This window comes from Maylandia zebra, linkage group LG13, assembly GCF_041146795.1.
Source record: "Maylandia zebra isolate NMK-2024a linkage group LG13, Mzebra_GT3a, whole genome shotgun sequence".
Lineage (NCBI taxonomy): Eukaryota > Metazoa > Chordata > Actinopteri > Cichliformes > Cichlidae > Maylandia > Maylandia zebra.
In genome coordinates this window covers 10,123,359-10,150,810 of record NC_135179.1, presented here as the reverse complement: position 1 = coordinate 10,150,810, position 27,452 = coordinate 10,123,359, and the positions used below count along the sequence as shown (strand labels likewise).

The 27,452-nt window shown below is 38.6% G+C and overlaps 2 protein-coding genes across 5 annotated transcripts in view; both read right to left on the bottom strand.

The window, feature by feature from the left end:
• Positions 1-5,731: 5,731 nt before the first annotated feature.
• LOC101474383 (monocarboxylate transporter 12-B) lies at positions 5,732-14,934 on the bottom strand. Of its 3 annotated transcripts, none has more exons than XM_004570023.3 (10): positions 14,859-14,934; positions 13,404-13,480; positions 13,047-13,280; positions 11,332-11,435; positions 10,641-10,784; positions 8,553-8,648; positions 8,172-8,328; positions 7,115-7,834; positions 6,761-7,020; positions 5,732-6,400 (listed from the first exon to the last, which is right to left on the bottom strand). In XM_004570023.3, exons 3-10 carry the CDS (start codon positions 13,193-13,195, stop codon positions 6,213-6,215), a joined length of 1,818 nt encoding a protein of 605 aa, XP_004570080.1. In that variant the 5' UTR covers positions 13,196-13,280; positions 13,404-13,480; positions 14,859-14,934; the 3' UTR covers positions 5,732-6,212. The 3 variants fall into 3 exon arrangements, with proteins under 3 accessions (XP_004570080.1, XP_004570081.1, XP_023009994.1); XM_004570024.3 differs by having other exon boundaries at positions 6,959-7,020; XM_023154226.2 differs by lacking the exon at positions 8,553-8,648.
• Positions 14,935-17,077: 2,143 nt separating this feature from the next.
• Positions 17,078-27,452, bottom strand: part of pank1a (pantothenate kinase 1a) — a 31,628-nt gene continuing 21,253 nt past the window's right edge. For both annotated transcript variants that reach the window (XM_014411579.3, XM_014411580.3), the window contains exons 6-8: positions 25,857-25,980; positions 23,462-23,587; positions 17,078-23,306 (exon numbers count right to left, since the gene is read on the bottom strand). In XM_014411579.3, coding sequence (XP_014267065.1) covers positions 23,247-23,306; positions 23,462-23,587; positions 25,857-25,980 — 310 coding nt within the window. In that variant the 3' untranslated portion in view covers positions 17,078-23,246. The remainder of the gene's footprint in view (positions 23,307-23,461; positions 23,588-25,856; positions 25,981-27,452) is intronic.

Sequence of the window (27,452 nt, the reverse complement as noted above, 5' to 3'; positions counted from 1 at the left end):
GAAGAGGAAAAGGTTTATCCGGCTTGTTATCAGTTCAGGTGGTATGCAATCATATTTTAAAACATACATGCATACAATTAATAGATATGCAGACACTGCATTAAATGAGGACTAGATAGTTTCCTACATGCTTGATTATCTTATATAAGGACATATTATGCACACTGGTGCCTTTAACATCTGTAGCAAACGTGAATCCAAATACAGGACTTCAGTGAAGAGGACAGATCAGTCACAGTTAAAATTACAACAAATAGCCAAGGAAAAAATTGCTGTACCACAGCTGAGGAAGCCAACCAAGAGCATTTTATCTGCAAAAGCACATAAAACACAACCCTGTGAACCAAACCCTCCAAAAACACCCAAGACCTGAGGCCACAAACAAAACAAACACAAACAGCCAGCCACAGGACTAGAAACAGAAAGATTGTATTAAAAGTTTAACCCTAACACAAAACAATATGAAAATAAAGATGAAGACATCTAATGAAAAATGATCATGTCATACGTGCATATTTTTAAACCCTTTCCACGTGGGCTAAACCCTATCTCAGCTAACTATGGTTAAGAGACAAGGCACACAGTGGATAGGTCACTATTTCAGAGCAAACATGGCAGACAGAATGTTACAAAATAACCAAGCCGGGTTGCTATTCCAGAGTAAACATAACAACTGAGGGAACATACAGTATCTGTCTGCATGCATGCGTGTCTACATTTGTCCTTCTCACCTGTGTTTCCTCAGGAGCATCTTCTGTTTTTTCACAGTGTTTGTCTTCCCACAGAGAAGTGTGTGTGAGTGATGTGGTAAAGCACACACACACAGAGACATACAGTGGCATTATGCACCTGGCTGCTGCATGACAAAAGTTTATCAGAGAGTGAATCTAGTGTAAACCAACAACGCAGGTGCTGTCTATGTGTGCGTATGTGTGACATCACCTCTCCCCATGCACAGCAGCAGTGCTGTTCTGTAGTTAGACAGTATCGGTCTTTAAAACAGCAAAAAGATATTATTTAAATCTAAATTACAATAATTCACTTTATTGAATTTAAAGGCAGATCAATCCTAAGGTAAAATCTTGTTTTAAGGCAGTAAAGCAGTAAGTAAGCACCCAGTAAATCTGCATGTGCTGGCCTCCTGTGAACGTGTGATATTGGTTTCTGTTAGCCACAACCCACACTGAGTTCTTGGAATGAAATATTAAGCAGACACTGGTTTAAATATCTGCAAGAAAGATAAGCTTCTCCACAGCCAGCCACAGTTGTATTACTTGCAGGGGTCAAAGCAGCATAACATTAATGGGGATGGTTGCAAATTAGAATAGAATAGCCCTTTATTGTCATTAAACATGTACAATAAAGTTGTGGTTGCTTCACATCAACAGTGCAAAAAATATAAATAGTAAGACACCAGGAATCAATAACAAACAAGAGGAATATATGCAAAACAAGAGAAAAACACATTAAAGGACAAGTTGAAAAGTGCTTGAATGTATTGCAGAGGACTTGTTCTTTAATATTCTGAAATTCTCCCAGAATATCAAAGAAAGTATCAAAGGACACTTTGAAACATCATTATGGTTTTTGCCCACTCATGTGGATTAGTAATCTAATTGAATCCTGGAGCAAACGTAAGAAGTACATTAAGAAGAAAGAATATCATGATGACATAACAAATGTGTTATATTTAATACGTGAAAATCTGCTAATGCAATGAGACTAAAAAAAACTCTTGTACAAGCAACCAGGCAAATGTATGAAGAGTTCTAATGTGGGCCTAATCAGTTAAATTTATGCAAGCACGAACATGAAACAGGAAGGAGAAATGTGTGTGTGTGTGTGTGTGTGTGTGTGTGTGTGTGTGTGTGTGTGTGTGTGTGTGTTTGAGTTATTACAGGGGAAGTCCTTTTTTCTGTATTTTTTCTCTTTTTTTTTGGTGTCTTCGGGGATGCCAACCTCAGAGGAAACCCCTCCTCTGCTTGCCTCCCACGCATCCACCTACACATTGGAAACTTCTAACTAAAAAGTACACACACACACACACACACACACAAACAAACACACACACACAAGGTTTAATCACCAAGGCCACCTGTAAAGGCTTTCAGATGATCTAACAGAAGTCATGTACCCAGTTACAGATTTGAGGTATCTGTATTTTACTTTAGCATTCCTACTTAACAAAACAATTACAGAAGTAAGAACTTGTGTATTTTTTATGCCACCATTTATCTGACAGCAATTGTGTGCTACTAACAACATTCACCAGCTGCTTTAAAAAACAAGTGAATCAATGAGGTGGATTCTCTTTCACACACTTCAGACTAAAAGTGAGAAACTATAACCATATAGCCAAATGCAGTGGCTCACCTTCATGAGCACCTAATGTATGCAACTGTATATTTTGGATTACAGCATAGTTTAACACAAAACTGCTTACTGGAAACAGAACTACCTTATCAGATTTCTAGCTTCACAGAAAACATCACACGTCTGTATACAGCTACAGACAGACCACAACAACCTTTGTTGAATAGCTCACCCTTTTCTAGACTGGGTGCTATCAATCGTTTTTCACAGCACACTGCATCGTATGAAGTCATCTCGGTAAATGGTAAATGGCCTGTATTTGTATAATGCTTTACTAGTCCCTAAGGACCCCTAAGCGCTTTACACATCCAGTCATCCACCCATTCACACACTGAAGGTTAAAAGATGTTTGTGACAGATCAACAAAATCTATGTTGCAAGTAGAGGTCTAAGGAGCTCAGAAAGAAAAGCGCTGGACTTCTTTAAGTTGTTTGAAGATGTTTCACCTCTCATCCGAGAAGCTTTTTCGGTTCTAGGGTCAAATGGTGGAGAGTCCCAGATTTAAGCCCTGTGGGAGTGTCCCCCCCAGAGGGATAATGGACCCCCTAATGATCCTCTACCTAATCACACTGCCAAGGTGTGAAAACATGTCACAATGTAGGTCACAATCAGCCAAGGTTTCGGGTGGGCTCATTGTGAAAATGTAGAGGTAAAATACTTTTATGGACGGCATTCTTTTTTTGACGGATACTGATATAATTGGGTCGATCGTGGCTCAAGAGTTGGGAGTTCGCCTTGTAATCGGAAGGTTGCCGGTTCGAGCCCCGGCTTGGACAGTCTCAGTCGTTGTGTCCTTGGGCAAGACACTTCACCCGTTGCCTACTGGTGGTGGTCAGAGGGTCTGGTGGCGCCAGTGTCCGGCAGCCTCGCCTCTGTCAGTGCGCCCCAGAGTGGCTGTGGCTACAATGTAGCTTGCCATCACCTGTGTGTGAATGTGTGTGTGAATGGATGGATGACTGGATATGTAAAGCGCTTTGGGGTCCTTAGCGCTATATAAATACAGGCCATTTACCATTTTTAATTGATTGATAAACTGATGTTTTCCTTTGATCTAAAAGTATAGTTGTGTAGTATTTTGTCGTAAAAATGCTTAATTTATTGTCATTTCTGTGTGACGACTTGGTTCTGGCTTAACAAACACAAAAATGACAAAGAATAACTGAAGATATTAGGGTGCTGATAATTTTTTAAAAAGCCAGACACATGCATTTACTGTGTGATAGGTAAACACACACAGACAGACACACAAAAGTCACTGTTCAGAATGCAGAAAAGAAAGAAGAAAAAAAATACCCAGCAGACACACACACACACAGACACACACACACACAAATGGTGGTTTCAGCAGCGGAACAATGCAGGGCTCCCCGTGTGTGGGCGGATACACCCAGAACGGGATGTTCTCTTTAGTGAACATCCCCCACCCCACACCACCCCTACCAACAAACACACACCTGAATGCACAGGCACCAACTCACACGATGCACATTTCTAAATCCATAGATAACACACCACAAATCATAAACAAATTCAGTGTATGTCCAGCATTCAGATGATTCACAAAAGCCCTAACTGGACATTTTGCTTTCACACAGAATTATTTATTACACATAAAGGTCCAAATTTAAACCTGTTTAAATTGTCACCATTTTTACAGTTTGTACTAACATTAAATTTGACTTCCACTTTTGTAAAGATAGCTATTCTGTATTCTTTATTTTTCCAATAAAGGGATCAAACAATGCACATTCAGCACAAATACGGTCCTAGTTTAGATTCATTCTAAAACAGCATAGACTTCATAATTGTTGGTGACAAGGGAATTTCGGTTGTAAACTTTCATTTATTTTGCTTTGTTGTTTTGGTTTCCTCAAGCTGAATTTACACTTCCCCACATCAATAAGCAGTCTCTGCAAGAACATCTGTTTTGAATGAACTTTTTGAAATGCATTAAATGATTTAGTGACAGAGGGTGAACAGTGCACACATGGGCCTACTGCCCCCTGGTGGCTAAAAACAACCCCCTTAACCTTGATGTAATTTTCCAAGAAAAGTTTGGATGCTGCGTAAATTGCAAATAGAAACAGAATGCAGTGAACCCGTTTTTTATTCACAACAGAACATTCCAAATTTTTTTACATATCAATATGATGCATCATTTTAAAAAAATTGTTAATTTTGATGGCAGCAATGTGTGTCAAGTAAGTTGAGACTGGGCTGTGCTTACCACTGTGTAGCTTCCCCTCGTGTTTTAACATTAATCGAAAAATGTCTGGGAATTGAGCTGTTGCTCGACTTCTAGGAGAGCAGTGTTGTCACCCCAACCGTCGCAGCAGACGGCCGCCCCTCCCTGAGCCTGGTTCTGCCAGAGGTTCCTTCCTGTTAAAAGCGAGTTTTTCATTCCCACTGTCGCCAAAGTGCTTGCTCATAGGGGGTCATATGATTGATGCGTTTTTCTCTGAATGTAGTATTCTAAGGTCTTTCCCTTACAATATAAAGCGCCTTGGTGACAGTTGTTGTGATTTGATGCTGTATAAATAAAGTCTTTTTCATTTCTTTATGCTCCCAATCTTTTTAGTCGGTAAAAGGGCTGAATTGAAGTAGGGAAATTCAGCACCCTGACTTTTCTACTGAGAAGCTATGCTGTTCTAATAACTGGAGTATGCAGTTTAACATTGTCTTGCTGAAATATGCAGAAAATACTGCCTAAAGATGAGGTGAAATAACAGCACCTGGATAGGAAAATATGCTCTAAAATCTGCACATACCTTTCAAGCTTGATGGTGTCTTTCTATATTGCAAATGGCCATTATAGACACTGGACTGGTTTTTGAATTGAGTGCTGGCAGCTAGCCGGATGGTCCCAGTCTTCTTCTGTTCAGAGGAGGCAGCATTCATGGTTTCCAAAAAACATACATTTCAAATTTTGATGAATCTGACCACAGAACAGGCTTCCATTTGCTTAAGTGAATTTTAAATGAGTTTTGACCCAGAGATGACAGCAGTTTTTCTGGACTCCACTTTTCATGATATTTAACCTCTATTTGTGGATGCCAAAGTGAACTGTGCTCACAGACAATGATTTCTGTAAGTTTTCCTGACCCCATGTAGTGATTTCTATGCCAGAATCATGCCTGTTTGCAATGCAGTGCTGTCTCAGAGCCTAAAGACAACAGACATCCAATACTGGTTTTCCAGATTCAAAAAGATATGACATCAAGTATTTAAAGTCTTCACAATTTTTTTGTGTCTTCAAATTGAATATAAGGAGCTATTTTTCATGAAACAGTAAAATGTGTCACTTTAAACATTTGATATGTTTTCTATTTTCTATTGTGAATGAAATGTGGGTTGCAAATGAATGCAATCCTGTTTTATTCACATTTTTCACAGCGTGCCAACATTTTTTGGAGGTGAAGTTGTAGAATCACACAAAAAAAAACAACAACAATTAGGATTAGCTTACATTTTCACATTCAGCGGGTCTTCAATATAAAAACAGAAATAAAGAGACATGAGGAACTTTCATTTTTAAATTATGTTGGAAGGCACTTCTCAAGTATCATCTTTTAAAAAGCAAAATTACTTCAGACAGTTAGTAGACTATACTGTTAATTACTATAGAAAATATTTATCCAGTCATTAAAAAAACAAAACAACAACAAAAAACAAACAAACAGGAAAATGTCACTGTGAAATAACTAAAACTCTATATTTTTTCCTTCCTGGCCACTTGCTTCTTGATCTTTAGCCCAGTCACACATTATTATTATTATCTTAGTACACCCACAGACCAGCGGCACCTGTGCAGACAGTGAATAAGAAGCAAGGTTGACATGTCATAGGATGCTCTGCAGAGCTGCAGCGGCCGTGTGACTGGGGTTTAAATGTGCAGCTGAGTTCAACTTGGACCTCTGGCAGTGTCTGACTAACATGGCTGCTGCTAGGACTGCAGAGCTGAAGATAAAGGAAGCCCCACTGAGGAAGAAAGTTGCTGCATAGTTTCCCGTCCGATCAACTAACCAACCTGGAGAAATAGGAAAGAAAAAAGATAAACACTTTTTTTTTTAATCCATATTTTAAAGTAGGACTTATTTTTCCTCCAAAATGGCATTGTTTTACAGAGTTTATGCTCAAACTTCTGCACAGTTATTTCTGAAAATATGGATGTAAAAGCATGAAGAATGAAAATTAGGTGGTGCCTTATGGCTTATGAAACAAAAACAAGTGGAGAGAGCTGCTCGTTCTTTGCAAACAGCAGATTCTAGAAGGCAAAAAAGACCTAAAAAGGTTGGTATAGAGGCTAGAACATGCATGGGGGAATAATTAGGATGAACAAACAAAGTTTGACTCTTAACTCTGCTGTAGTATATTCATGAATCCTTACCTCCAATGGGAGGGCTGAGCAGGTAGGGTATGGCATGAAGGAAGTAAACCACACCCAAAGCTGAGGTGAGATAGGTGGAGCCCACAGTGTCAGAAGTCACCACTGGTATTAGTGCTACATATGCACCATCAAAGTACCCATAGAGTATGGAAAAAGGCACGAGAAGGGAGAAGGAGCTAAGGAAAGGCATGAACATACAGCAGAGGCCTTCCATGGCCATCGCCACCGTGTAGCTCAGCATGCGAAACCTCCTAACACACCTAGAACGAAGGAAATCCATCACCACTGAACTTTGAATTTAATACAACAAACTAATTATTAACTAACAAAAATACACTCCAGGTTAATACTTACCCCCTATCTGTGATCCATCCAAATGTGATATTGCCAACAATTCCACAGACTCCAAATACAGACATGAGTAAAGCAGCATGCTGAGGCTGCACCCCCAAACTGAGGGCATAAGGAACCAGGTAAACTATTGGAGGGCTGCAACCATACGCCATAAACAGGAATGACATGGACAAAATCAGGAAGCTGGGTATCAAAAGGAAGCCAAACTCCTCCCTGGACTCGAAACAAAAGCACTGAGCTCTGGATGAAGGGTTTACTAAAGGATTATTGTCACTTTGTTTGGCTTCATTAAATTTTGAGTCTTCTATCTTTCCATCCATGTCTGCCAAGTTTTTGCTCAAGCTAATGCTTTCCACCAATATCAAGTCCTCGGTCGTGTTGGGTAGCTTAAGATCTGAGAATTCAATGTTGCCTAGCATTGTGTCTGTTAGTGAGTTGCTAAATAAAAAGCATTTCCCTATCTTCAGATCTATTAACTTCTGATCAGATGGCTCCAGGGTTGGAAGAAATGCTATGTTACCTAGTTTGCCCTTTTCAAGTCCAAAGTTTTTCAATGTTCCGTTTGGTATGAGGAGCCCCTGAGGACCCTTTAAGTTCTTTACATCCAGCTGCTTGTGGTCCACTTGGATACAATCAGCAGATATTTGTTCAGGGACTTTAAAATCCAGCACTGTCTTCATGCAGTTTTTCCCAAATTTTGTCAGCTTGCTCTCCCATGTCCTTCAGATAGAGTGAGAAAGATAAGAAAATAATTAGATTTCAATTTTTTAAGGATTAGGTGATCTTTTAAATCTGTGGCAAGATGGATCAGGTTTTTTTCCTAGTGTATCCTTTAGGTAGTTAATCGAATTGGGATATTTGGAATTTGGGGGTAAACAACTGTGGCTCTTTGAGCAGTTTTTGCGTCATGAGCTGCCATTTGGGTAACATTTACCAGAAGAACATTTCATTGTAATGAGATGAATAATGTTATCCATTTTACCTGTCAGTAGTTTTACTTTGGCAACATATTTCTTTCATATCCAAGTAAAATACACCAAAATACCCAAGAACTTACCTTTGACTTCCTCTTGGTTCCAGCGGCCTCATCAGGGCACCACAGACACACAAGTTGGACACAAATGCTCCAAGAATGAGCAGCGCTCCTCTCCAGGAATAATACTCTATAAGGAGCTGCACTGCAGGAGCCAGGAGGAAGGTCCCAATGCCACTGCCTAAAGATGAGGTAACATTGGATTTGATGGAATGAAATAAAACACGAAAAGAGTGAAGGGGGAATATGGGATGAGGAACTTAAAAGCAGACTGAAAAAAGCACAGAGGAACACCGTAAATACATACAGGTGGAAACGGTGAAAGGAAGAATGAACAGGTGAGGTGAGAAAAATAAAGTATCAGTGAAAAGAAAGAAAAATGAAGACAAGTAAAGATGTCACTACCAGACAGAGCAATGCCATAAGCCAGAGCTTTCCTCTCACTGAAGTACTTCCCAACCATCGCTATGGCTGGTGTGTAGCTGAGAGCAAAGCCAAGACCTGCAGAGAATGAATAAAGGGTTTTTGTAGTTTGGGAGATCTGCCATATGTTGCCAAATCTCATCAGAAGCTCTCATATGTGCCATTCTACAATCTGCTATTTACTTAGCAAATATTTCCCCCAAAGCAACTTGGTATAACAATATTTAAACGCCACAGTAAGATCATCATTAACGTTCACGGCTCATATCATTATATTTTCCCCTGTAAAAATGCTTCTGTTTTTTTCTCCTTTTTAACAAGTGAAAAAAAACTGTTTCCCTTTCCCTTCAAGTGGTCACAATATAGGTCGAGGCTCCCTGAGGTTCTGTCGGTGGTATCTTTCTGTTAAATGGTTTAACCCACAAACCCTTTGAAGGCCATCTGTAGTAAAAATGTGCCAAATCAAACATGTGTAGCTACCCGCTGTAGCGACCAGTCAAAAGTAGCTTGTGTCTTTGTATATAGATGTTTGTACAGTACTGTGTCAAAGTCTTGAGCCACACATCAAATGTACAGACATGTGTGGAAATGCAGTATATAAGTAGCAGAATATGTACAACACATTCTGAACTCTCTTAGGCAAGCTTTCTTGTCATTTCTTTTAAGTAATCTTCAAGAATAGTTCTCCAGGCTTCTTGAAGGACTTTTGAAGTTCTTCTTTGGCCACCTTTTGTTTCATTCACTATAGGGCTGCCACAAACGACTATTTTGATAGTCGACTAGTCACCGATTATTTTTGCGATTAGTCGACTAATCAGATCATCATCCATTGGACGTAAAACGTACAGCTTATTGCACCAGCATGCATCTGCTCTTATATAACTATCATTAGCTTACAGCTTTAAGTGTTTAAGGTATGTGCTAACTAAAAGTAAAGACAAGATGATAGTGTTTATTAAATTTTAATGAAATTTGCAGATTGTTTCGGTGAAGTTTAACAAATTCCTTGCTATCTAAAATATAACAGCACACCGGAGTATATTCTCGAGCATCTCACACTTCTGATGATCAGTTGTCTGCTTGATGTTTATTCAGCTGTGTAAAAACTATAACTTTAATCTCAGCCAAACCGATTTACTCAGGAACAAATAAAATACTAAAAAAAGGCCAAACAATAAAATTTTTAAGTTATCTAAGTGACTTATATATGTTTAACCTGAGTAGCGAAAGACGGCAGTGGGTTTGAAAACGATTTGCCGGGAGTCCGGTGTTCTCACGGGCTCTAGTGAGCCTGTAACCCCGGCTAGCTATCGAGCTAGTGGGTAACAGACGTCTCCGAAAACGTCAGAGCGCTTTTGAAAATATGTGGTGTCTTGATAAACTGAGCAGATATTTGAGGTTTACACAGCTACATTCTCGCCTGAAAATATGTTTTTTGTGACACAGAAAGAATAATAAGACTAATATTAAAACTAACAGCTTAACGGCAGCTGGCATCCTTGTACATGCAGTGCTGCCATCTTCTGTTTCAGTCCGTTATTACACGCTTAAATCCTACTACTTATTCCTGCATCTTTTGTGATCTTTCAAAGCTTCAAACGACGCGTCGACTATTAAATCAGTCGTCGACGATTTTGATAGTCGACGTACTCGTGACTAGTCGACTAATCGTGGCAGCCCTAATTCACTATAAAGATGATCCCACAATGCTTCAATAATGTTGAGGTTTGGGCTCTGTCCATGACTTATGTTACACTGCGTGTTTTTCTATCCAGGTATGCTTTTAATGCATTGGCAATGTGGGTGGCATCATTGTCCCTCCATGACAATCAGGAGCCTTCCAGATGATTTTGACAAGATCTCCAACAACCAGGCAGGTTCCCTGTTGACGCATGGCTGTTACCATTTAATCTTCTGTGCTTACATTTAAGATCATGCTGTGTATGTTAGATATGTGTGTACAGGATCGTGTGCACATGGAGTACTGCTGCAGTCCCCCATGCGGCTGTTAACTGTTATCTGCAGTACACAACAGATAACAGATAACAGCCGAGTATCATGAACATGTACCTGTGAGGACACCCAGAGACATATAAAGATACTCCAGGCTGTTAGCGAAGGAGCTGATAATCAGACCAGCAGATGACAGCATGCCTCCGAGAATCACTGTAGCTCTGCAGGACAGACGGTTCCCAAGAAAGCTGCCCAGAGGAGCTGCAGAGACAGTTTCAGTAGATTTGTTTTATTCATAAGATTTTCTTTCCAATTAATGCCTCATTTTCAAAAGGAAAGCAAGTTTGTGTAGACGCCTGTTAATCGCAACAAGATTTGTTTCTTCCCCTTCTGGCCAAACTATACCCTCCTAACTTGTGTATGGTTTGATAAGAATATAAAAATTTTAAAAAATGACCTGTATTTGTATAGCGCTTTTCTAGTCCCTAAGGACCCCAAAGCACTTTACACAACCAGTCATCCACCCATTCACACACTGGTGATGGCAAGCTACATCGTAGCCACAGCCACCCTGGGGCGCACTGACAGAGGCGAGGCTGCCGGACACTGGCGCCACTGGGCCCTCTGACCACCACCAGTAGGCAACGGGTGAAGTGTAGGACACAACGACCGAGACTGTCCAAGCCGGGGCTCGAACCGGCAACCTTCCGATTACAAGGCGAACTCCCGACTCTTGAGCCACGATCGCCCAATATACACTGTTAGCCTTTGAAGTGCTTTTGATAACTGGTGCAAATGATCATCTTACCACAAAGCATAGTGGTGGAGTCTATCAGGCTGTGGATCCAGGCCGTGTTGGAGTAATCCTTCTCAAAGTGCATTTGAAACTCAACAAAGAACATGGAGACACATCTGCATACAGAGAGATTGTTTGTGACATGAATAAGGAAGAGTGAAATAAAGCAATAAACTGATGATAATAGGATTAGTAGCTTTCCTCAATAACAACTTCAAAGAGGTTTATTACATTAAGTCAATAAGAAAAGAGAAAGTCTTCATATCGAAGAACAGATAAAACATAATTAGTCTGTCAGTTGGGCTAACACCGTATCTTCAGGTCAGTTTAAGATGGGATCTTACATCCACTATCTATATCATGTATATATTAACTTTGGGTGATGATTTGGGCCAAATGCAATATTAATTAGACTATTTAATACTTGCCAAATCCTAGTCTGTCAGACTTGGCAACCAATATAATGTTTATCAGGTTATGACAGGCATTTATATCAAACAGTTGGAGGGCTCTGCACTCCATGACCTGTATTTTTATTCACCCTTGCTGTCTGTTACTTAACACCAGGCAGGACTTCTTGTTCTTGAAGCCTCAGACAAGAACAGTGCTGTAAATCACTCACCGCCTTGATAAAATTCACATTAAAACAGAATTCGATGCATTATTATTTTCATCATTACACACTTTTTCATTTCTTGTACTTTGTTTGCCAGTACTACAAAAGCTTTAGCAATGTTAGCTTTTATTTCAGGCAGAGAAACAAACTAGAGGATGAATGGCTTTGTTCTTCAATTTTACAAGCTAAGACGTTTTCTCTAACATCCTGTTAGGTGTTAAAAAACAAAACAAAAAAACATATTTTTTCCCCCCAGGAAAATCTACGGTTTCAAAATCAAATGTAAACTATAGGGGTGACCTCACAGGGTTGAAAGATTATATTATCTATTGAGATATATGGCAAGTGACATTATGTCCTGCGTGAGCTGGGGTGGTTGGGAAATACTGAGTATTATAAAGAACATGTTAGTAAATTACATGGAAAAACACAACACTTCACCAAACGTCTTCTTCCCAGCACATGCTGTAAACTATACAGGTCACTTTTTTTAAAAATTACACATTTCACCCAGTTTGTTCACCCAGTCAGTTTCTATAGTGTAAATCTAGAGATAACCTTCAATTAAAGCCAAACACCAGATTGTGGCAGACCTGTGAAAGTAATGTACAGTGACGTAAATGTGGAAACATCTCTGCAGGATTTCAAAGTCTTAGTAGAAAAAAAAATATGGCTGCTGAGACGCTTAAACCTTGGAAGTGAGTCAGAATGGATTATTGCCAAGTAATAACTTTGAGGTGTTAATAATCTAAGAACATAAAGTCTTGCTAAGTACAGCTACATGTCAAAACTGCATATTGCATAGTAATAATCCTACACCTGCTACAAAAGGCTAAGCTGGAGCTTTGTACACCTGGAGGTGAAGTCATGTTGAGTAGTTTGTGGAGAATAAAGATTTAAGTGCACCAACGAGTGGAAATAATTTGCTGTTGGCCTGGTGCTCTTAAATTAATAACAGATTAAATCATACAGTGAAATACTAAATGGAAGCTGTATCACAAGCATATAAAGAGTGTGCCCAGTAGTGACAATGGGAAAATCACAGCAAAATCTATGGATAAGCGATTTTGTAGTTTTTAAGCATAATTAGCTTCAAAGTGAGGACTGGTACCTGGTTACTGCTCGGGTGCAGATGGTAGCGAGAAAACAACCAGCGACAATCATCCAACCCCAGCCTCCTTCAGGCTCGGTCTGGACTCCAGATGCACTTTTGCCTCCTTCAAGTGTCTCCTGCTTGGTAACTGCCATCCCTCCAGCCATTTACAGAACCAGCTGATGTCAGCAAACCTGTCTGTTACATGTCTCTTAAATCACCCTCATTTGTCGGTGTGCCTTCTGCCACCTCCTGAGAAATTGTAGAAATTACATTATCAATAAGTATAACATTAAACCTATTTTCCTATGTATTTGTTATTGTTATGTCACATAAATACACAGTGTAAAACTTTTTTATTACACATTCACATACCAGTAGGAGACACAAATCCCTGGGAGGGTTGTGTCAGGAAGGATGGCTGCAGCGTAAAAGTCTGTGCCAACCCCTTCCTAATATGGGAGCAGTCAAAAGAAGCAATTACTGAACATTTTAATAACAAAAAACAAAGAAAGATGATGTAGTCTTTTTGGACACCATAATGGCCTTTAGAGTTTAGAGTCAGTTGTTTTAGTTACCGACTTCACAGATTTCATGGTTGAAAAGTAGGTCAAGAAACTCAAACAAAGTACATTTATTGTAAACACTGACCATGCAAATGCCACAAACGGTGCATATGTAGTTCACTTAGATCCTTTAAGTTAAAACTTTTGTATATTTTTAGTATGGGACTGTCATTTCTACCTGAAGTAATTTATATGTGTTGTTATGGCTCTGTTGTAGGCAGGTAGAAAGATACCAATATGATATTTATTTATTTAAATATTGCATGAAAGCAAGGGATGGGGTCGAAGTGGGTTGCAAAACAGCTTGCAGCAGTGCAAGAGATATGGGCAGGTTCAAACAGCTTAAATAGTGAACCCTATATATGATTAGCCAACTCGATTCACAGGCGAGGATCAGCTGAGAACATTAGCCAGTCTTTAACCTGCCAGCTCCTGAGTACAAAGTCTGTGCGATGTCAGATTGTGTTGATATGCAAAATGTGTATTTTCCATTTCTTAAGCTCCAGGTTTCACATTAGCTAAATTTGTGTTTACAAATCAGCTCCTGGGTCTTAGCTTTATGTGTGGTGACAAATACAACAGAATAGCCAGTAGAACAGCAAACCTTCAAAATAAAACACCAGAAAAAAAAACAGACAATTAAAACCTTAACAAGAGACTAAAATGTAAAGTATTGCACTTGGCCTATCTGTGCTTTTGCAACTCCACTCATGTGTTTGTCCAAAGGTTTGTGTGCAGCTTCTTTTGTTATGTCATATGTTGCTCAAAATGTTATCTTGACAAAATAACAGGTTGTTAGTCTGCATGCCTGTGCTACCAGCAAACGTATGAAACACAGAAATTCCACCCTGCAGTAAAATGCAAACCTTTTGGCTCTGAAACACTAAAAAGTTTACATTAAGTCATTGAAGACTGTAATTTGTTGTAAAATGTGGCCACAGAATATTTGATTTCACTTTATATTCATTTGAAAACAAAAAGGGGAAAGCATCCATAAGAAATGTAAATTAGTACAATTCATTTATTATGACTGTCATCTAAAAGCATGCTTTGTTTTTTCAGGTAAATGCATTTTTTCTGCTGTTTTTCGCAGCAGCCTTTTGCAGTACAAGTCAAAACAGAGTAAACATCAACACATAGCCTATGTGGGTTAGAGGGTCAAGGAATGGAACTGGAAAGAAAAACGAGCAGGAACAGAAACAGCAGAGCAGTACTGAACAAGACTAAAACACAAAACAAGTGAGAAGTACGGGTGTTTGCTTACAGCCTCCAGATAATCTCCGCTCCCCTCCGTCACCGTTCCATGACTCAAGTGTTCATCAGTAACACAGAGAACTTCCATTGATAAGAAGTGGAAGCTAATTGGCTGATCCTTCGACGCATCAGCACGCTGCAGTGGAGCTACGCTTCCGCCATTGGAGGACTGAAGATGAGTTTTTTTTAGACTTACACAAAACGCTATGCACGCAAAAATAGTGATAACAGTAAAAATAATATTGTTTTTTCAGGTACACGAAACCAGCAGATTCCCAAGCATTTGTTGTGTGTATTTAGTTATGAGTACTTACAACGACCCTAAACGTTTTTTAATGTCACAACAACACGTAAATGAGTCTTTTTCTCGTTACCCAACTCTGCTCAGATCTATGTTTTGTGTATGCAAAGTCAACTCTTTTAACATGGCCGAAAGGCGTTTCTTCCACCGACTTTTTACTTGTAAAATTTGTATTTATTGGCACGTAAATTACAATTGTTTGCCGATAGTGGTCGGCAAACAATTGTAATAATATCTGCCAGCTAATATACCGCTGGGTTTTTATAATAATGAAAAAATATATGTATTTTTTTATTTTTTTATTTTCACTTTTTTGCAGTGCCATATTTAAAAATGTTCAAAATTTGTTTTTTCAAATCTGTCTTGCAATTGATTTTAAAATGTTTTCTCCCAGAGGTGGATTGTTTTGCCAATTTTCGCCCTGACTTACCAATGAATGCCTGCCGAAATATTTTAGTGGAGATACACTGGACGCCCACTTTAATATTCAGTCCCAGTGCATACAGATCTGTATCTATTTATATATGTTTTATGTTCAGAAATATGTTCAGAAATTTATGTTCAGAAACTCATTAACCTGTATGAATCTGCAGCACCCCCTCTGGCAAAGTGCAGTATTTTTGCAGATTTTATTCTAAAGAAGCTCAGCATCTCATTTTATGTACAGTGGGGCAAAAAAGTATTTAGTCAGCCACCGATTGTGCAAGTTCCCCCACCTAAAATGATGACAGAGGTCAGTAATTTGCACCAGAGGTACACTTCAACTGTGAGAGACAGAATGTGAAAAAAAAAATCCATGAATCCACATGGTAGGATTTGTAAAGAATTTATTCATAAATCAGGGTGGAAAATAAGTATTTGGTCAATAACAAAAATACAACTCAATACTTTGTAACATAACCTTTGTTGGCAATAACAGAGGTCAAACGTTTACTATAGGTCTTTACCAGGTTTGCACACACAGTAGCTGGTATTTTGGCCCATTCCTCCATGCAGATCTTCTCGAGAGCAGTGATGTTTTGGGGCTGTCGCCGAGCAACACGGACTTTCAACTCCCGCCACAGATTTTCTATGGGGTTGAGGTCTGGAGACTGGCTAGGCCACTCCAGGACTTTCAAATGCTTCTTACGGAGCCACTCCTTTGTTGCCCGGGCGGTGTGTTTTGGATCACTGTCATGTTGGAAGACCCAGCCTCGTTTCATCTTCAAAGTTCTCACTGATGGAAGGGGGTTTTGGCTCAAAATCTCATGATACATGGCCCCATTCATTCTGTCCTTAACACGGATCAGTCGTCCTGTCCCCTTGGCAGAAAAACAGCCCCATAGCATGATGTTTCCACCCCCATGCTTCACAGTAGGTATGGTGTTCTTGGGATGCAACTCAGTATTCTTCTTCCTCCAAACACGACGAGTTGAGTTTATACCAAAAAGTTCTACTTTGGTTTCATCTGACCACATGACATTCTCCCAATCCTCTGCTGTATCATCCATGTGCTCTCTGGCAAACTTCAGACGGGCCTGGACATGCACTGGCTTCAGCAGCGGAACACGTCTGGCACTGCGGGATTTGATTCCCTGTAGTGTGTTACTGATGGTGACCTTTGTTACTTTGTTACTTTGGTCCCAGCTCTCTGCAGGTCATTCACCAGGTCCCCCCGTGTGGTTCTGGGATCTTTGCTCACCGTTCTCATGATCATTTTGACCCCACGGGATGAGATCTCATCCAGTCAGCTTGAAAAAAATTGTTTTTTTTTAAATAAAAAATAACAAATAAATAAATAGTTACGGACTCTAATTGTAGCTTTCACCTTTAAACTAGCTATAGTTTATTAGCGTTTTTTTCTAACTACTTCATGCTTTTCATCTTTTTTCTGTATAGATTGCAGTGTACCTTTCATTCGAGGTCAATAAAGAAATATCCAGAAAAAATCTCATCCAGTTTTAGTTTTATTTCTCTTTAGAAAAAAAAAAAAATCTCTTCACTTCAGTACATACACATTGCACAAGGCAGGGAGCCATTTTTTTAAACTGACTTTTTAAAAACCATTTCCCCCCCAAATCAGAGTTAAAAGCAGCAGCAGAACTGACGCTGACAACCAGCACTGGGATTGCCAAAACTTCCCAAATGCAGGCGAGCCAAGGTGAACAACCAGCACTGAAATCCAGCAGACAGAAAACAGGCACCCCCCCCCCCCTGAGGCCACCAAAGAGCATCCAAACAAGCTTTGATTCAACAACTACATCTTTCATCGCCACCTAATGTTAAGTTGAACTTAGATTAAGAAATAACCTTGGTAAAGAAGTAAAATGGATTTGAATTCAATGGGGAAATGTATACAAACAAGTGGTAATAAATGTAAAATGTATATATATATATATTAATTCTATATCCAATTAGCAAATTTAACACAATTACATGTTAATGTCACAAAACTTAGTATCTAGTTAATCTAATCAGTCACAGCACAATTAGCCAACAGTTTTAAATTACAGCCCCAATAGAATTATTAGCAAAGGTAATAACTCTGTCTTGTCATGATGCATTTTCTGTCTGCATTGGGATTGTGAGTCGTGCTTGGGAAACCTGGCTCTGAACAGTTAAAACAACTTTATCAACGGACAGATTGCTGGTGTAGAATATATCATATTAATATTTACAAAATCTCTGTACAATCAAATACACAATATCTGCCCCGCCAGTCAAGCATTCCAGAAAACAGTTAAAAGGCTGGATGTCTTCTCGTACCAGGATGTTCGACCAGATTAACAACCTCTGAGGAAATGTTAGGAAAATGGTGTGAAAGATATTAGACAAGCAAAAGGTCAGAGGAACATGTCATCACAGTGGCTTGTATTTAATATTAGGTTTCACTAACACTACAGAGCTCCAGGACATTTAAAATACTTTTCCCCCTCAAACATCCATCCAACATGATAGACTGGATTAGAAGAACACCTGGCACCATTCAAAAATAACTGTCACACACATCTGGAAAAAAAAGAAAAGAAAAAGAGCTTCTTCTGCTGCATAATTGGGTCTGAAACATCCTGATTACGAGCATCCACCTTGATTAGTGTTAACTAAATTAGCAGGACAGAAACTTCAGGAGGAGAAACTCACTCTCTGTCAAGATTCAAACAGGATTTCTCAGAAGGAAAAGCTAACAGGGTTGCATATCTTTTAGAGTAACATCAAGTCAAATCAACTCTGGTAGGTATTGAAGAAGAGACGTGGGGATAAAGATATCAACAGACGAGATACTGCATAGCTTGTTGGTTAGATTTCACTATGATTACATAAGATTTGCAGTTCAGTGGACACTGTAAGCCAGGGGTCCCCAATCCCAGTCCACGAGGGCCAGTGTCCCTGCAGGTTTTAGATGTGTCCTTGATCCATCACAGCTGATTTACATGGATAAATTACTTTCTCAACATGTCTTCAGTTCTCCAGAGGCCTGGTAATGAACTAATCATGTGATTCAGGTGTGTTGACCCAGGGTGAGATCTAAAACCTGCAGGGACACCGGCCCTCATAGACTGAGATTGGGGACTCCTGCTGTAGGCCAAGACTCTGTACAGTACATAGAAATACATACTGGTCTGAATACAGATGGTCCCTTCCTATGGGAAATAAAACACCAAAAAAGTGTTAGTGATGTTCAAACAGCAAACTCTAAATTCAGACTGCTGTGAAAGCAGACAGAGACCCACACTGATCACTTATGATAACAGAAAAACCCACCACTTAGTAGTTCATTTCCTTAAAAGGACTTAATTCTTGTTTCACATTTTATCTACAGCATGATGCAGTTCCATAAACATTTTATCTGAAGAATTTAAAACCCAGCAAGTGTTCTCATTAGAAACAGTGAAGCTACAACAGTATGCAAGTACACCAGTTAGTTTCAACAATACTAAACGTATCTAAACTCAATATAATCCCATAATCCCACAACAGTCTATAACACCAGCTTCAAATTTCTGGAGTATGAAAATTATGTAATAGCTTGCAATTGTTAGTGGGGATATAGGGGTAAACAGTAAAATTAACAACATATCATTTATGTTCTACAGTGATTATGTATCATCTCAAAATGCTTCCCCTAACACCAAGTAAAAAGATACAACCACTGGTTTCCATAAAAAGATGTTCCCCTGTGCTGCGAAACAATGTTCTGCAGACAGTGGTGATATGTGTTCAAAAAGTAAAACTTTCAACGCTTTCCCACAGATTTCTGCACATTGACAGATTATGACGGCTGGAAGCAATTACACTGGTCTGTTGTGCCAACTGAAATCAATGGAAACATCAATAGAGAACAAAACAAAAAACAAAACAAAAACAAAAAAAACAAAACAGGCATTTTAGACATTTTGAAATCACACACACACAAAAAGATGCCAACTCACATTATCACTTCTTACTGGCCACAAAAAATAAGGATTAAAAACAAAAGACAGTCACAACCTCTACCAAAATAAAATAAAAAACAAAGGAAACCAAAGCTAGCACTGAAGGTTAATGTTGTTTATGTACCAAGATCCACTTGGGACTGCAGGTGGACACTTTGATATTCAGACTCCGAATGGGTATTAACTGCAATGAATCTTCTGTTACAGTACAAATGAAAAGGAGAAAAAAAAAAGCAAGAGTAAAACTTAAAACTTGTAAAAATGAGGTGAAGTAGCAGGGAACTGAAGGACACAAACACGGTGCAACCAGGCTAACACATGTTAAAAGGCAAATGATTTGGTTTTTTAGATTAAATGAAGTGGTGGCACAAGTTATCAAACTCCAGCCTGATTTTAAAGCAGAGTGGCACCTGACAGATTGAGGTCACTAATTAACATCCAAACATCAGTTGGTACAAGGCAAAGGGGGGAAAACAGAAAAAGAAAAACACACAGAGAAGAAAGCATAGCTTGTGTCACAGTTTGCAGTGTCATCACAGCTAAAAGAAAACATCAGGAAACCTTGATCATTTTTGAGGAAGCAATTGCAAAACCTCTCTTCACAATATTATGCCTCCATTATTTCACTACACTGTTACTCAAAACACTTGCATAAGTGACGGCATTTACATTGTTCAAGCCATTACAAAGCTTATAAAGCCTGTTAACCTTTCAGCAGAAATTGAATACAAACTTTTAGTATGAATCACACTGGCTGGACTACAATGAGACAGATAACCCAAACCATTTGTCACAAAAAAAGTATAATTATCTATTTTGATTCTGTTCAATTACCAAATGGGAAACAATGATGCATTTTCAATTCACAAGAAAATCTTTTTAGATGTTATTGCACTATGGGTGTCAGTTTAAAATAAACGTTTCACAAAAAGTGGTCTATGATCCTACCCTCCTATGTGTTAAACACAAACAGATCAGCAAAGCAGCTTAAGGGTCAGGGTCAAAGTGTAGTCAGTGTGTATGTTAGATCAGCGTCCCCAACCCCCGGGCCTCGGACCGGTCTGTGAGTCGTTTGGTACCGGGCCGCGAGAGTTGAGGCTCAGGTGTGAAATGTATCGTTTTCAGGGGTTTTATCGGTTTTCAGCGTTATTTTGTTATCGTTTACTTGGTTTTCCTGGGTCTTTTCACGCGTTATGAATAAATTTTCTTTTTTTCGGTACCGGTACTGGTTTTATTTTGTTGTATTTATCCGCGACACCTTAAAGGCCGGTCCATGAAAATATTGTCGGGCATAAACCGGTCCGTGGCGCAAAAAAGGTTGGGGACCGCTGTGTTAGATGGTGAAGTGGGGACAATATTTGTCAATAAAATGTTCAGAATACTTTAGTAGGCTACATTAAGCTAGATCCTTAGGATTTTACCCTTGTAATTTTAAGTTTATATCTGTGTTATTCAGGTACTGTAGGTAAGATTTTCACAAAAATCCGCAATACTGAACACAGCTGGAAGTGTGAGTGTTGATAAAAAGTCTAATGATTGAAGGCGAATTAAGCGACGACTAACTCGAGATTGCGTAAAGCGCATAGTTCCTATTCGGGAGAGTAAAGGCAGGTAGACAGTTACGCCTAATATAAAACAGTGGACAGTATTTCCTGCTTTGCCCAGCTTTATAGCTCAGCTGCTTTTATGATAAAAAGAAAGGCTGGAAAGGTTCAGGCTAGGAAGTGAAGATGGGTGGGACATAACAGCGTAATACACTTGTGGTCTGTTTCTCGAAAAACACTATACAATTCTTATAGCAAATGGAAAACTTACTAGTAGTGGGACTCCCTACAACTGTTGTTTCTAAGCTTAGTAAATAACACAAACCTTTCCTGTGTCCATGCAAACATGCGCTCATGTTAACTAAGTTTCAGCATTCTCAAATAATCGCAGATCACGCTATGTTTCCTTTAAAAAAATGGCAATGCTAAATTATTACATATTAAAGCTCTATGTGCCATTTTCAAGTATATGATAAATATACAAGTGTGTTATTTCAGCCCCGGTTACCTCAGTGCAGAAATCTGGACTGGCTCTCGGTTCAAAGGGTCTGAGTCTCTGATCCTATGGGTATTACCCTAAGTGTTAAAAATAGACTTGTTTATAGTTCTAGTGTCAATATAGACTTAGATCAGTGCAAACAGGCAGCAATAGCATATGAAGCCCATTCTCTGTTTAAAGTCTACCACATAATTGTGGCTAATACTCACCAATTATTTCAATTTAGACAATTTGGATTTGGATATTTTCCAGGTTTTTATGGTTGTTTCACAGCAAGCATAAAGTACCTGTTTAAAATTCTTGGGAATGTTGGGCAACTCTTAAAATTCTGTAAGTGCTTGTTTTTAGAGATGAGTAATTGGGGTTTGGGGGAAAATACAATTAATGGTCCAAACCTAAAACAGCTACCAACAGTGTCGGCACCAGAATGGTAAACAGTCTAACATGTTGGGATGACTTCTAGCTGTCTCCCCCAAACTGACACTTTACCTTTGCATCATCAGCTAACTATTTTTTATGTTGGGATTCTGAGTCTGAACATTTATTAAACTCACACTACAAATCCCCAAACAAGGCATCAGCGTGGCAGAAAAGCCAGAAAAGGATGAATGAAGCTTCCATCTTCCTGACACTGACAGAAAACAGGGAAGTTAAAGAAAAACAGAAATAAATATAAAGATCAGATCAAGTATTTCATACATCACAAACATAAGCAGCCGAGTCAGACTGGGTCCTCAACAGTAGTTCTGGCGATGCCAATCAGAACAGAACAGAACAGAAATCAATGATGCACTGCAATCTGTTGGAAGACAACGTCTTGGTCCCATCACCTAACACTAAACTCAGCAGGTTGAGTATGCATGCATGGCAATCTGGTGGTGCTAGTTTTGCTTACATATAGGCAGACAAAGGAGAGACAAACAAAAAGCAAAGGCCATATGCAGTAGAGCAAAATAAAGACCGTTTTTTGTTTGTTTGTTTTTTTGCTTCCCATTGGAGCTGAAGGAGGCAGGTAAAGTATGAATCTCAACAGGTTTTGGCTTCAGTGCACTCTGCAGAAACAGTAGAGCAATGGGCTACTTTTTGTGCAACAAACCGGCAACCACAGCTGCCCAAAGGTGATGTTTCCTTGAGTTGCTGGTGGTACAAATCCCTCATTCAGCAGTTAACTCTTCTGCAAAGGTATCCCATTTTAAAGAACTGTTGCACAAATTGTTTCCCGGCGCACTACTGTCCCCAGGATGTAATGCTACAGTAGCTATTCACACAAACACAATAACAAAATACACCAAAATATTTTTTGTCTCTGCTTCCTGACATAGGGCTGATTACACGAATCAGCAGACCCCATTAACGGAAACCATAAATAAAAGATTACAATATTAAACGTCTATGATAGGGGGATGATGGGAAATTTAAGAGATGAATATTAGAGGTCATTGTTATTTACAGGTGTTAAATTATTAAAAATGGCTTTTATCAGTTTCTGTGTTCTCTCTTAGTGTTCCTTTTGTGGCCTCGACGAATGGGACCTTTCAGCAGCTTCAAAAGTTGATGATGTCACAGCATTAAGACATCACGGCCTTCAAGGGCAGGTGACATCGTCTTGTCAAGAGTTGATGTTGTCCTGACAGAATTTCCTTCAGGGGTCCTCTGTTGTCTTGAGCAGCTCCATCAGTGCTCCCACAGCTCCAAAGTAACCCTGGAGCAAAAAGACAAGCACATAAATATATCTTATAGGCTTTTATCATGTAACCAACCAGTGGTTTGTTTCTGAGGGTAAATATAATGATTATAATTATTATAAACACATTAAGCAATCGCTTTAATTTAATAAAAGGACAGCTGTTTGCTCACCTCGTGTTCAAGGAAGAGAGCTCTTAGTTGGCCTTTGGACCAGTAGTCCATGGCATAAGCTAGCAGCTTGGTGGACACTGTGTTGATACGGAGGAAGTTCCCAACAAACACCACACGCTCAATTTTCTTATGAGAAAAAGAAGAAAAAAATAATTTTAGAGAAACTGAGACCCAACAAACAAGAGTTTAAACAAGTAATTCACAAATTGTTCTGATAATGAAGAAAGGTCATTTCTAAACGCTCCTGTCATCTTAGTAATGACTCATAAATAGCTACACATAAAAAATGTTAGGTTATGTTCTCTTTATCAAGAGTTCAGCCAATATACTTAATTTTTAGATCTAATATTTTTATAGGCTTTGAAAATCCTTTATTAGTGTGACACTAAAATTCTTACATATAACCTAACAAGGAATAATGAACTGCAGAGTTCTTATTTTTCTCCCCTCTGTCCCTGGACACGGTCACCAAAGTGATACTAAATCCCAGGTCTTTCATTTGGTGAAATAAAATATTTTAAAGGTAAATGTTTCTTATGACATTGACAGTTAATCCATGCCATGCAAATTTGATTAAAAACTGACTATAATAAAAGGCATATAATCTGCAAATATAGTAATAAAGAAAATATAAATAAAATAAAGGTTCTCTAGCACCACCACATGGTGGTGCTAGAGAACCAATAAACAAACACTGATGAAATCTGGTAGAATACCAAAGACACAAAAATCTTGAAAAACATCCTGCCGTGGTGTATGCAAGTATGTAATTCCTCCTGAAAATTTAGCAGGGTAACTTTGTGTTTGTCGATGTAGCTTAAACAGCACAATTCTTTGCAAATATAATGGTCAAATACAGGACTAAAATCCAGTTATCAAGATTTTTGTTTATGATAAAATGCGGGTCTTAATTTTATTACTAAGGCTTTCAGAAGTCATTTAAAAGAAACCCTCCATAACCCTATATATGCACGTTTTTCTTCGCTGCAGCTCTGCATGCAGTGATAGCCCTGTACAATGCTGCTTGATCGCCATGCCACAAGGCAACACTGTAAAGAAGCTCACAGCATGTAGAAATACTCCAGACTGATCCTTTACTTCAGCTTTAGCTGCTATGGTTTTGGTTTTTAAATTAATTTTACAGTTGCCTATTAAAACTAATAAATTGTTGTCACATAGTACGAGTAACCCCAATCCCAGAATTGTTTTATAGCTTACAGCTGGCTATTTACAAAATATTACAACATAAGTGTGAAATCTGGTGATTTTGTTTTTGCCAGCAAAAAACCCCCCAAAACATAAGCATGATTTAAAATATAAACAAATCCAGCAACCTTACCAAAAAAAAAACCCAAAACTTAAAATTAAGGAATATATTTGGACTTCTAAAAATACAAAAACAAAAAAACTAAACAAAAAAAAAAAGCTCCACCCCCCACCTATGGAAGCCCGTTTCCGCCACTAAAAAACAAAAAAAGCTAGTATCCATAACTCGAAATTTCGAGTTATTTTCTCGAAATTTCGAGTTATTTTCTCAAAATTTCGAGTTATTTTCTCAAAATTTCGAGTTAGCTCTGCCAATCAAAAATATACGTGAATGAGGTCGCTTTCTTGTTACCCGGAAGCATATGGCGCAGTACCGCGCACTCAAAAACGGATCCCAACAAATTAAAGTATGTTTGCTGATAGTAACACCATGTGATTCAGCTAATAACACAGGGATTTCATCATTTGTGAAGCCAGGCTGAAAACACTCAGCAATCTGTGCATTCACGACTGGATGTAATACCGGTAGCTTAGCTGTAGCATTTGTAGCTGAGGGCTTCAGCTTCCGGGTAACATGGAAATGACGTCATTCACGTAGATTACTGATTGGCAGCGCTAACTCGAAATTTCGAGTTGCTTTTCTCAAAATTTTGAGTTAATATGTCGAAATTTCGAGAAAATAACTCGAAATTTCGAGAAAATAACTCGAAATTTTGAGTTATGGATCCTTTTTTTTTTTTTTTAGTGGCGGAAACGGGCTTCCATACCCACCACCACGGACACACACAACAACAAAGAACTTTTCTTTTCTATTGTTAAATAGCTATAGCAAGCCATAAGATGTAACTTTTGAATGTGTTTGTAAAGAACAATTAGTTGATTTTATGTTTTTGGTAATCCTGAGTAGCCAGTAAAGAGTAGTTTAGGTGTAGGAGTGTCGATGGGTGATGCAATGACTAAATTCTGGTCTGGGTGTCTGTTTCTAAGAACTCAAAGAAACTATCTTAGAGGTTTATGAAACAGTAGATAAACTCATGCAAGTATCTGTATTACATAACCTTTATATGGCTATTATGATTAGCTGGGTATAGTTGACTGATTCAGCATGTGTGTGTGTGTGTGTGTGTACCTCGTTGACTGCACACATGCGTGCTATGGATCCTATGTTATTAGTGATGGTGACCAGAGTGGCTCTGGCCAGGTCTTCCTTACTGATGCTGTCTCGCTTCTCTTTGCTCATCATGTGACCAAAACTATAAAAGAGACCATAAAAAAACCCAACATGTAAAAGACATTTTCCTCAAAGTCTGATTAACTCTTCACATTAAAAAAACCAAACAAACAAAAAACGGAAACAAAAAAAAAAGTGAACCCATAAATTATTTAAAAACCTTTTGAAGCAACTGTCACTGGGTGTTACATGTGTTTTTACAATGCTTTATGGATCAACTTTGGACCCAGAGCTGCAGGTTTACTGTATACATGGTAAATTCAGTTTAACATGAGCACAGTGTGTCTCTGTGTAAAATATTTATAACTAACTGTTCATTTATTGGTATGTTTTTGCTTTTTTTTGCAATTAAACAATGTCCACACAATTTTGGATAATTTATCCTCTTATCTCATTGTGCTAAATGAGCAATTTATGTGAGCACATAAATCAGAGCTTTTAGCTCACTCATCAAGTTCCAAGGCAATTTCATCCACTTTACACAATTAGATTATTGATTAATCAGGTGTGCATTTTAGTGAGTAAATATCAGTTTAGGTTTTCCAGCTTTTAATCAGAGACACAGATTAAGATTTACTCTAGTGTTGTATCTGCATCTACAACGTGTTTTTTCCCCATTTTATTAATCTTTTATAGTTAAAATTAGGGCTGCTCAATATAACGATATATATCGGATGACGATATAAAAACATTGCTATCGTTTGTTTTGTGGTGTCGCAAAATAAACTGTTTACGGCAATATTTTTTCATCGTTTTGTCACTGTAGTGGCTATATTAATTTCTTAAAGTTCTCTCTTTCTCCTATATTTAATATAACCACGCTACCGATGGACAAGTGCCTGTTTTTTATGCGTTGTCGTTAACAACGACGATGGTAAAACCCTCCATGTCTGCTTATTTATTTTCCACATAAACCTTTCACAATAAAGCTCAAGATCCTGTTGAGACTTTTCAAAATAAACTAAATCACGTGAAAGAGTATGCAGAGTATTTACGGATGAGAAGCAAAAAAGAGCCGTCAGGTGCTAAAAAATAAACCTTTGACTCAAACGTTAGAACAGGCTTTTCCCTGCAGCACGCCGTGTAATAAATACTCACAAAGAAAACCGCAGCCGTTACAACTTATGTCTAAAAATGTATAGTATCATGCATCGGTTAAAACATTCGACTCCAGGTACACAACGCCCAGCTTGAAACACTTCACGCAAGTCGAGCTGCCCGAGATTCACAGAATTTTCAGAAAATTTTGAATTTTTGTGATATATATCGTTATCGGACGATAGATGTCTTATATTGGGATATGAGATTTTGGTCATATCGCACAGCCCTAGTTACAATAACCAAATAGTATTTTAACAGTAAACAATGCAGTCCACCACAGATGCAGTGCAGCCAGCTGAAATAAGCTCCTATAACATCTCCTGTGACATCTACAAAAATTACAAGTGTTACATAAACAGTGTCATGTGAAACAGCATAACATTGTGAAAACTA

Excerpts from the sequence above, each read along its gene's own strand:
- LOC101474383 (XM_004570023.3), bottom strand. The coding sequence starts at position 13,195 with ATGGCTGGAGGGATGGCAGTTACCAAGCAGGAGACACTTGAAGGAGGC. Across the intron at positions 11,436-13,046 it reads TGCACCCGAGCAGTAACCAG|ATGTGTCTCCATGTTCTTTG; the intron begins GTACCAGTCCTC and ends CTCTGTATGCAG. Across the intron at positions 10,785-11,331 it reads CTCCACCACTATGCTTTGTG|CTCCTCTGGGCAGCTTTCTT; the intron begins GTAAGATGATCA and ends CTGTCTCTGCAG.